Source organism: Fusarium graminearum, chromosome 2 (assembly GCF_000240135.3).
Source record: "Fusarium graminearum PH-1 chromosome 2, whole genome shotgun sequence".
Classification (NCBI taxonomy): Eukaryota; Fungi; Ascomycota; class Sordariomycetes; order Hypocreales; family Nectriaceae; genus Fusarium; species Fusarium graminearum.
In genome coordinates this window covers 2,677,477-2,687,838 of record NC_026475.1, presented here as the reverse complement: position 1 = coordinate 2,687,838, position 10,362 = coordinate 2,677,477, and the positions used below count along the sequence as shown (strand labels likewise).

The window sequence follows — 10,362 nt, the reverse complement described above, 5'->3', positions numbered from 1 at the left end:
CAACATGGATCTCGAGTCACGAACGAATCTGCCTTGTTCGGGGAGCTCCGATGCGCGTCGGTAAGTCCTGTCGTTAGTCGAACTAGAATGCCAAGTCTAAATGAAGTCATACTTTGTACTATCTAACCGTGGTATTTTGAGCTTGTAGCAGTATCTTGCCTGGACGGACCGACGGTCTAACTTGACGATAGCCCTACCAGAATCATGCCAAGGATGGCCTTTCATCCGAAAGAAATCGGCATCCTCAGCCTGTCAACTCATCTGCCGAACGTTCAATATCCTATGCTCGTAAAGGGCTGAGTTATGGAAGGATGCAGCACTAACAAAAAGCCCCAGGGCTATCTGTAACACTGCCGGGACCTTTTCTTTCCCTATTCTGGTATAGCTTGAGTTGGGGCTCTTTTGTTGTAGCCATAAACCAGGGGAACGGCTAGCTCTGATAGGGTGAAGTTACGGTGCCCATGTTGAATCTCAGCCGCTAATTGAACTCAGATAATTGAGATGTAAGCTTAAATTAGATTATTTCATGCGAATGCTACCCTCTCCTGACTTTTCCATCGATTAATTGGCTACCGAGGATGAACAGGACTTTGACTTTCCACTGACTAATGAGAGAAAAGTCCTATGAACTTCACTGCATTTTTTAACCTCGCTCAAGTTGTAGCCTGCTGCTAGCATACCCCTGGTTAATTGTGCCTTTCTTCACTGCAATTTTAACCTCCCCCAACAGCCTTGTACAATAATAACTGCACTGACTGTAGCAATGATTACAGCAGCAAGTTGTAGATGTGGCTGTGCATAGGCTTCACTAACTTAGATTCGTTTCAACGGCTTTCCAGCCCTTTTGGAGAATTGCTTAGTTTGACAGATGCTCACATCTTCAATGCCTCAAGACATTGGTGAAGCCAATGTCATGATCCTCTCAACAACACAGCCACGAACCGTAGTTATCATCAAGTCTATTCATTTTCAGCTCCCCAAAACTAGAAGGTGTTCTCTAGTAGGATCAGCCTTAATCTCAGAAACCCATCGCGTATCCGCCCCAACAGTGACATTATCCTGTAGTGTAACATTAAGCTCATGTAACCCCACAAAATCCTTCCAAACCACCATTTCCCGATCAAGACCTCCTCGTCGATCACAACCCCGGAAACATCGTTCAATGCGAATATTTCTTATCTAAACGCTTATCTAAACCATCATTTGATGTCAAGGCACAGTCGCTGTAACACTGACCAACATATTGCCCTTGCTTGTAGGACTCACTAGGAATTAAACCTAAATTAGCATGTTACAGATACTCGTCCTGAATTTCTATAGCACTGCCGTAGTCTTCAAATCTGATATAAAGTTGACGTGTAACCACCAAGAAATACCATCATCACCACTCACTCAGTCATTCATTCATTCATTCATTTAGTCACTCACTTATTCACTCTTTTGAACCTACAAAATGAAGTCTTCCACTACTTTCTTGGCCCTCGTGGCTGCTGTCCACGCCTCGCCCATCTCCAAGCGCGATCAACCATTTGATACCAAAGAAAGTCTCTGCAAAGACAAAGCGTGGCAGCTCGACACTGTCGAGGGTGCTTCCAATGTCTGGGAAACTACTGGTGCTAGCGACGGGCTCGACAACCAAATCATGGGACAATGGGGTACGAAATTATCCATTGTCATGCCGTAGACAACCCAACTAACAGTCATAGAACATGAGACCAACTGGCTCTTCAACCTGGAGCATGCAATTAACAACGGCAGTGGAAACTTTGGCATGTCTGGCTGCGGTCTTATTGCCAGTACTGATTGCTTGCCTCAGGGCGCCGAAAGTTGCGAGGAACACTTTGACAAGTACGGCACGAGTGGAGATCCCTTGAAGGATCCGATTGGCAGAACCTCGTACTGGATCTTCCAAGCTATCAAGGGCATGCACAGCAAGTTCCAGATGCTCCACAATGAACTGGTTGAGCAGACTATCATCACCAACCTTCAAATTGGCGAGATGGTCGCAGACTTCCAAGGAGCTGAGGACAAGACTGAAGATGTCTTGAAGTGGCTCTCTGCGGCTGTTGGCTTGGGAAGCACCATTGGTGGTCTGGTCCCCGGCGGAGCTGTAAGTGACCAGTTTTTTGTGGCATGAAGCGATACTGACTGTAGTAGGGAGAGGCCATGTCTACTGGCTTCGACATCATGGGCGGTGTCTTCGACATTATCGCCGACGCGACAAAGCCAGAGGAGATTGACCAGGGCACCATCTCGGCTGCCCTGGGCGCCATCTTCCAGCGCTCATCTGAACAGCTTAAGAAGACCATGAGACTGGCTACAGGTACGCTCGAGAAGGGTGAGACAGCGGATGCTTTCAACAGCCTCCCCGCCTCCAAGAAGTACGGCCCCTGGATCCACTCGCCCATCACCAAGTTCTTCAACGGCGGCTGGTTCCTCCTCAGCGACAGAGCCGAGCCTGTCCAGAACCTCATCAAGTCCATCTCTGGAAACATCAAGCCCAAGATCGCCAACAACGTCATGAAGGCCGCCAACCTGCGCCTCGTCGCTGACAAGCGCGTCGGAAGCCAGGAAGACTGCGGTTATGCTACCGGTCGTCAGTGGATGAACTTCAAGGACAGCGAGTTCTACTGCTTCTACATTGCCAGACTTGATGAGCACGGTATTTACGGCGAGAAGTACGATGAGGCTACTGAGGATATTTACGCCAACATGGCCAAGTACGGCCTTGGTAACAGAGATCCTTACTACCGCGCCGTTCTCGACTGTGCTACCAGCGGAGAAGCGGGTCTTAACCCGGATAACTTGGGTTTTAACAACATCCCTGTTTGTTTCTTTGATCTTCCGGCGTACTGGCTTGAGCGCAATGATGGTCCTGAGTGCACATCCAACATGATCAACAAGGCCTGCAACCCTACCAAGTCCAGCCCCATTGCTTAGAGGCGTATCATCTAGTCTTGATATTCTGTACATAATCATCTAATACTTTCTTCCAAATACAACTACTTTTGTCCTGAAATTGGTTTGCACAAGAGTGCATCTCTCATAGATTTGTTTGCGAATGTGAATTATTGTATAATGTTACATAACTATGCATTTTCTGCCTTTCAAACCATGTAGAAGATTAGGCATTTTCAAGGTCGTTGTCGGCATCTATCCATTGACGATGTTTTGAGGCTTTGGCTAGTCAGCCTAGTGAGGCTGAAGTAACACGTGCAGAGATTAACCTCTAAAATATGACTCTGAAATATCTCAACCTGTCCTTATCAAACATGAACCACTGAACCGAGATATCTTGGCCATTCGAGACAATGCCGGCATCAAAAAAATCCAACGACAAGACAAGTGGCGCCTCCATAGCGAGGGACTTTAACAATGCCTTGACTGGGACCCTTGGGTTTGAAGCCATGCGTTTCACAGCAAATTACGCTCGAATAGCTAAGGTGCACTGTCCAGTCACCTCTCCTCAAAGTCTCTACTGATAAATAGAACAGGCTGAGCTTCAAAGCTGTGATTACGAAGACCTCATGGTCGCTGCCAAAGACGCAGGAAAACTATTGCCAGAGACCTTCAACCCTGCCACCGATGAATGGCCAACTGATGCAGAAATGATCAATAAGAATATAGAAGAGAAATTGAAGGATTTCGACAAGCTTGCCGGAGGATTCAAGAAGTTTGTTGAGAATGCGCGTGCGGCGATGACAGTTGCCAATCGTCAACAATGAGAGAAATTGAGCGTGGATGTCTCTCATATTGGCAGCTTTTGTTCATGACTAAACGAAGATATCTCATATAATCAAGTCTACCTCGAATGTATATGGATGAGTGAAATGGTTCCATCTTGCAGTGTCGTTGTAGCTTAAGAGATGAAACCTAAAGCCTTGGGTAATCACAACAAACAACAACACCAAGGCGCTTGCTATTGTTTAGTTGCTGTAAAAAAGAGGCTAGTAGGTAGCAGAAACATTATTCTCCTTAGCCTTAGTATATAAAAATAAATAGCAACGAGTACAGTCCAAGTATTATAAGCTGACCTACTAATTTCGTCTCTTGTGCTTCTAGTGGCTAACGTTTCTGATACCCTGAGGCAGAAGCACAGATGTTGTTAAGATAGGTAAAGTTAACCCGTTTGTTTCTGTTGTCCCAGGAGCTGGTCATGTTTAGGTTTGTTTTATACCCCGTTCCCGTTCCCGTTCCCATTCTTCTTCATCTTGAGGTTGACTTGATTCACGTATTGGCATTTGCAACTAGGCATCGGCGCGTCTTGGGCGTATATAACCCAATAGGAAGCTATCTGATACATGAAATATCGCCAATCGAATATTTCCTCTCTGATCGGACAACAGTCCGTTCCGGTTGTCGGAGTGGGTTGGATCATCCTTGTTTTTTGGTCCAAAACTCCAGTTTTGACGCAACATTGCAACTTAACATGACTCGTGTTTGGTTCATCGGTGGAAGTTCCACTGGTCTGATGGAGCTACAACGCTGATCCCCCGCACAGTTCACAGTTAAATACCCCAGGTTGTTTCGGACCGTTTCTTTTTCGCTATTTTATACGTTTAATAGTTCAACTAGCATTCAGGATGGCAGATGAAACAGTTATCAGTGAGCCGCAACCAAGCCCAGCGCCTCGCAAAGGCGTTTGGCACCTCCTCCTCGAAAACCCATACATCTTTGGATTATCGCTTGTATGAACTCAACCCTTCCCCCGCTCGTGAATATGGAAGTCTAATTTATCGTGTAATAGTTTGCCAGTTTGGGTGGCTTTCTTTTTGGCTATGATCAAGGTTTGTACTCAAGATGCATTTGCGCAATGGAAACTGACTGCTTGGTAAGGCGTCGTATCAGGCGTTTTGACCATGGAGTCATTCGCCACTAAATTCCCCAGAATCTATCTTGATAGCAGTTTCAAGGGTTGGTTCGTGTCGACACTTCTACTCTGTGCATGGTTTGGCTCTCTGGTCAACGGACCCATCGCCGACTTCCTGGGCCGCAAGGGCTCTATGCTAGTGGCGGTTGTCATCTTTACAATTGGTTCTGCATTCCAGGCAGGCGCCAGTGATATTCCGATGCTCTTTGCTGGTAAGCTTATATCTCAAGCTATTCTCGTCTTGTGCTAATACGCCTCGTAGGTCGTGCTGTGGCCGGTTTTGCTGTAGGAATGTTGACTATGATTGTGCCCATGTACGTGTCCGAAGTATCTACAGCTGGTATTCGTGGCACCCTAGTTGTGCTACAGCAATTAAGTATTACCTTGGGTATTTTGGTAAGCTACTGGCTCGAATACGGGACACAGTATATCGGCGGTCATCGATGTGCGCCTGACATTCCCTATTCTGGTGGCACTAAAGACAAGCCTACATTCGATCCCAGGCATGATGTTGGCTCGGGAGGGTGCACTGGTCAATCTGATGCTGCATGGAGAGTCCCCTTTGCCATTCAAATCTTTCCTGCGATTGTGCTTGGCCTCGGTATGCTGTTGTTTCCCGAGTCCCCTCGCTTCTACCTGATGCGCCGCAAAGAAGACAAGGCCTTGAACGCCCTGGCTCAACTTCGCCGAGTCCATCCTGACACAAATTCACTTCGACATGAATACCTGGCCATCAAGGCCGAGGTCCTCTTCGACGAGGCTGTCAACAGAGATAAGTTCTCGGGCAAGAAGGGCGTCTCTCTATTCATCGCCCAGCATGGTGCTCTTGTATCCAATTGGGCCTCCTTCAGACGACTGGCCATCGGTTGCTGCATCATGTTCTTCCAGCAATTTATGGGATGCAACGCCATCATCTACTATGCGCCGACTATGTTTGCCCAACTGGGTTTGTCTGGGGGTACTTCAGGCCTCTTGGCAACTGGTGTGTATGGAATCGTCAACACGCTTTCTACGCTACCTGCCCTTTTCCTGATTGACAAGATTGGGCGTCGACCTCTTCTCATGTGTGGTGCCGCTGGTACTTTCATCTCACTCGTTATCGTGGGTGGTATCATCGGAGGATATGGCGCATCTCTTGCGTCGAACAAATCCGCTGGTTGGGCAGGTATTGCTTTTATCTACATCTACGACATCAACTTCTCTTTCTCCTTCGCGCCCATTGGGTGGGTGTTGCCCGCCGAGATCTTTAACCTCGGTATTCGCTCCAAGGCCATGGCGATCACTACCAGCACAACGTGGATGTGCAATTTCATCATTGGCTTGGTGACACCCGACATGCTGAGTACAATTGGATGGGGCACGTACATCTTCTTTGCGGCTTTTTGTCTCCTCGCATTCTTCTTTACATACTTCTTCGTCCCGGAGACTCGCGGTAAGAGTCTAGAGGAGATGGATGCTTTGTTTGGTGATACAGCCGCTTACGAAGAGAAGGCGCGGTTGATGGAGATTGCATCTGAGATTGGCCTTACCGAGGCATTTCCTGACAGTACGATTGACCTTGCCAGAAAGAAACCTGCCACAGCAGAGCACTTAGCTTGAGTGAGTGGATAGGGTGGACAATGAACGTGCACGAATGCCTTGAATTGTCCTTAACCTTGATAAGAAGGTTTCTATTATCGAGCTTTAGAATATGTAGGTCTTGTAATTGAAGCCCGTCGGCAGGGTTCTTATAGGAGAAAGCTTTCATGCTAAATATAATCGTGAAGAGAAGGGTTTAGATACGTTGCAAGTATCTAGTCTGGCGGTGAACTCGGTAGATCGCGGGCCTTGTACAACAATTATTGCAGAATTTCTCCAAGCAAGGTTCGCTGAACACATCATGCATGATACGGATTGTAGGCTCCATCGCGAGTTTTGGATATCGTGGAGCTCATTGCTATCAACGGGCCCAAATTGACTGACCGCGGAGTTCCGGACATGTGTGTAGCTTTGCTGAGAGGTTATTGTGGAGTAATAACCCATAATGCTTGAGAAGTGTAACTATAATCGAAACCTTATTATCAGGTGGAGTAACAACTCGCCGGGGAGTACCGGGCATAAGAGACACGGCACTTGCATGGATCCGGACACGGACACAAGCATCGACCCGAGCACATCGGGCACGAGACGACGTACGCACTGCTTTGCAAGGTAGCAGCTCAAGGTCAGAAATTCGACATAAAATGGCCTCTCTTCCCGATAGAATCAGACAACAACATCAAGCCATTCCTCTAACAAACTCATTACTCAATACCTTTAACTTCAATCTTTCATCATGGTTAACGGAACCTTCTCCATCCAAGACGACAAGGCCCTTCCTGTGTTTGCACCCCCATACACTTCCCAGGAGCCCTTCCACTTTAGCGGCATGACTTCTGTCTCTATCATGTACCGCGTCCGTGCCTCCCAGATCCAGCACCTTGTGCCGCGTGAACTAGAAATGGAGGACGAACCGATCATGACTTCCTTCTTCGTTCATTACGGCACCTCTACCGTCGGCGAGTACAACGAATACGGCAACGCTGTCCAGGTCAAGTATAATGGCAAGACGTTCGACTATTACTTGGTTCTTGTCCTCGACAACGACGGCGCCATCTTTGCTGGTAGAGAAATATTTGGATATCCCAAAATCTTCGGCAAAACCAACTTCCACCCGTCAGCTGGGTCCAAGGTCATGACGGGAAACGTGGAGCGTCCCGCAGGACGATCTCTGATCGAGTTTGAGTTCGCTCCCAAGGCGCCTCTTGAATTGTCGGCAGAACCCACGATTTCCAAGGCGCTGAACTTGCGTGTTATTCCCAGTACGGACCCGACAAAGCCTGCCATTAAGGAGTTTGTCGCTGTAGATATGCAAGTCGAATTCAGCGAGAAATGGAGCGGAGAAGGAAGTCTCAAGTTCAACAAAGGATTCGCATCGGTTCCATGGGCCAACATAGACGTAGTCTCGTACGTCGGGTCTTTCATGGGAAAGAGCAAGGCCATTCTCACCAATGAGGTAGAGCGTTTCCCTCTCTAACTGCTCTGCAATGACCGATCGCATGGGTTAGATGCGGGCTAGATGCGAGATAAAGCTTGTTCTCAATAGAATTGGATTACTGATTGTCAATTTCATATGTGACTTAACCATTTGGTGACTAGAAAGCTTCAAATCTTCTGCGGCTGGTCGATAGACAGCATAACCGCTTCCAAGACGTCAGCACATCGCTCAGCCGTCGCAGTCTCATTCTGCCAGTATCGAATTCGCTCAGTCAGCCTCTTGATATCATCATGCCAATCCCTCTGATGAACAGCCCTCACCCTGCCAGACTTGACAATCGCCATGATACAGACAGCGGCTGCGGTGGATGCCCGAAGATGTTGGTACGTGACATGGTTTCGATAATGCAGGTATCCACACGTAACAGTAAGAAAATGACAAGAAAGGCCCTTTTCCACGAAATGGCTTATCTCAGCCTGATCTCTCTCACTTGTGGTTGTATGAGTAGCATGATACAGAAAGGGCCGGTACATGAGGCACTTGAGCTCTAAAATTCTGGCGTAGAGCAGCAAGGCCAATTTGTTGGTTGGCGGTGCGCCCATGCTAATTTGGGCCATGAGAGGCATTGTTTTAGCCCTGCTCGGTGTTAATGTCAGTACAGAGCACCAAGTCATGAGTTAGACAAGAAAGCGGCGGCTCACCAGTTATCCAACTGATCTTCGATGTGCGACACGGCTGAGATAAGCGATGCTATGCTCAAGGAGCTTGTAGTCCCCCAGCCTCGCCCATCCCGATACAAAAGGTTGAATGCACGGTTATTAAACCTCCGGAGCGTTATCTCAGTCAGGTAAAAGTACCAACTCTCCTCCTGCACTCGACCCAGATCACCCGCAGAACTAGAATAACTGTCCCCTGGAGCTGGGAAAATTGCACTTGTCTGCGGAGGAGTAGACGTGTCTGGACAGGGTAGCTCTGGAGGCATGGGCAACTCGGAACCAGCATCATATAAATTCTTTAGGACACTCTGTGGAAGATGAAGGTCGAGTCCGAGCTCAACCTGTGACTTGAGACAGCTCCAGTAGCAGCTCTGAGCCAATCTCCGCGAATGGAGTTGCCTTGAGTCGCCACGCGACTGATATCGCCAGTAGACGTGGAAAATGTTGGCAGCATGCTCGAATTGGGACCAGGCGCGTAGTGGTGCGAGGGTGAACATGTAATACACTCCAGCAAAGAAGTGACATTGGGCAGCTATAAGACCTTGATCTACCAGGCCCAGTCTCTGTCTGGCAAGATTAAAGTATGCCTTTGCTCTTACCAGGTCCTCACCTTGTGATTCGAGTGAGGATCTTGCCGTTGATGTGTCTAATGGCGTAGTCACCGTGGTATCGTAGGGTTTGCCCAGGCAGCCCAAAGCACATGCGATGAGCACAATGCAGGACGCTCCATCCCAACCAATACCGGTCTCCGAAATGCGTAGGCTATGAGAGTAAACGGTATCGACGTCAAGTATCGGATTGACAGGATGAACATGTGCTAGAAAATGGCGGACTAGTCTTGGCATCTCTTTCTCGTCAACTTCACTACTTAACGAAGCACCATACTCAAGGTCGGTTTTAGCGTCTGACAGGGCCTCGAGGATGTGATTTGGCGGAATGCACCCTGCTAAAATGGGCCAGCCAAGGACAGATTCGACGCTCATAATTGCGGGGGGGGTAGTAAGATCGTCAGAACTCAGCTCCTGACCGTCCGAAAACGAGTCACCCCGCGGTGTCGGGGGCTTCGATTGCGATGCAATGTCGTTCATCGTCTTGATTATACCTGGAAGCTCCTCAACGCTCTCAAGAACTTGATTCAAACGATCCAAGATGGCTATACTAGCAGGATCGAATCTGAAATTATCAGCAGGGTCGGGAAACGTTCAAATTCAGGCATCTACGCACGACGAATGGTCCTCTTCCGCACCTTCATAGACACAAGTAGACTGGGACGCCATGCACGATCCGCAAACTGGCCTAACATTATTACACTTGACCTTTTTTACGCGACATATCCGACAGGCTGCGATGGCACGTTTGCGGGAATACGTTACGTCAGGCCTCTGGCGGTCAATGTGGCGTCTCTTGCGATGCCTAACACGCGTCGATTGCGCTGTTTCCTGCGTCGGCATCTTTGCCTTCGTCATCGGGGCTACTGTATAAAGCGATGCGCGAAAGTGTCTTTATAGGGTGTAGGAATTTAGTGGTTAGTTATTATTAAAGGACCGCTGCAATAAGTACTTTAAATAATTAACCTTAATGTACACTCCTAGGCATGCAAAAGTCACGTGTTCTATATGCACAGCTAGGAGTGCGGGTACTGGAAGCCGTCATGTATACTTTACCGTTTCTCGGCCTTCCTGACATACACCGCCTTGTGGAGGTTAAAATATGAGGCATGAACAAATAGTTTGAGAGCGAATCTTGGCGAGAGCGGGTCT

The 10,362-nt window shown here is 48.1% G+C and overlaps 5 protein-coding genes across 5 annotated transcripts; 4 read left to right on the top strand and 1 right to left on the bottom strand.

Annotated features, from left to right (window-relative positions):
• Positions 1-1,453: 1,453 nt before the first annotated feature.
• Positions 1,454-2,940, top strand: FGSG_08175 (uncharacterized protein; the record flags this gene model as incomplete). The annotated part of the gene is made up of 3 exons (XM_011322335.1): positions 1,454-1,655; positions 1,707-2,110; positions 2,158-2,940. 3 exons carry the CDS (start codon positions 1,454-1,456, stop codon positions 2,938-2,940), a joined length of 1,389 nt encoding a protein of 462 aa, XP_011320637.1.
• Positions 2,941-3,311: 371 nt separating this feature from the next.
• FGSG_08176 (uncharacterized protein) lies at positions 3,312-3,725 on the top strand (the record flags this gene model as incomplete). Its single annotated transcript, XM_011322334.1, has 2 exons — positions 3,312-3,443; positions 3,495-3,725. The coding sequence occupies 2 exons, from the start codon at positions 3,312-3,314 to the stop codon at positions 3,723-3,725; spliced, it is 363 nt and encodes a 120-aa protein (XP_011320636.1).
• An 858-nt stretch (positions 3,726-4,583) lies between these two features.
• FGSG_08177 (uncharacterized protein) lies at positions 4,584-6,469 on the top strand (the record flags this gene model as incomplete). Its single annotated transcript, XM_011322333.1, has 5 exons — positions 4,584-4,688; positions 4,748-4,787; positions 4,849-5,082; positions 5,133-5,266; positions 5,297-6,469. The coding sequence occupies 5 exons, from the start codon at positions 4,584-4,586 to the stop codon at positions 6,467-6,469; spliced, it is 1,686 nt and encodes a 561-aa protein (XP_011320635.1).
• Positions 6,470-7,184: 715 nt separating this feature from the next.
• FGSG_08178 (uncharacterized protein) lies at positions 7,185-7,925 on the top strand (the record flags this gene model as incomplete). The annotated part of the gene is made up of 1 exon (XM_011322332.1): positions 7,185-7,925. The coding sequence occupies one exon, from the start codon at positions 7,185-7,187 to the stop codon at positions 7,923-7,925; it is 741 nt and encodes a 246-aa protein (XP_011320634.1).
• A 128-nt stretch (positions 7,926-8,053) lies between these two features.
• FGSG_08179 (uncharacterized protein) lies at positions 8,054-10,053 on the bottom strand (the record flags this gene model as incomplete). Its single annotated transcript, XM_011322331.1, has 3 exons — positions 8,054-8,522; positions 8,588-9,775; positions 9,827-10,053. 3 exons carry the CDS (start codon positions 10,051-10,053, stop codon positions 8,054-8,056), a joined length of 1,884 nt encoding a protein of 627 aa, XP_011320633.1.
• Positions 10,054-10,362: the final 309 nt, after the last annotated feature.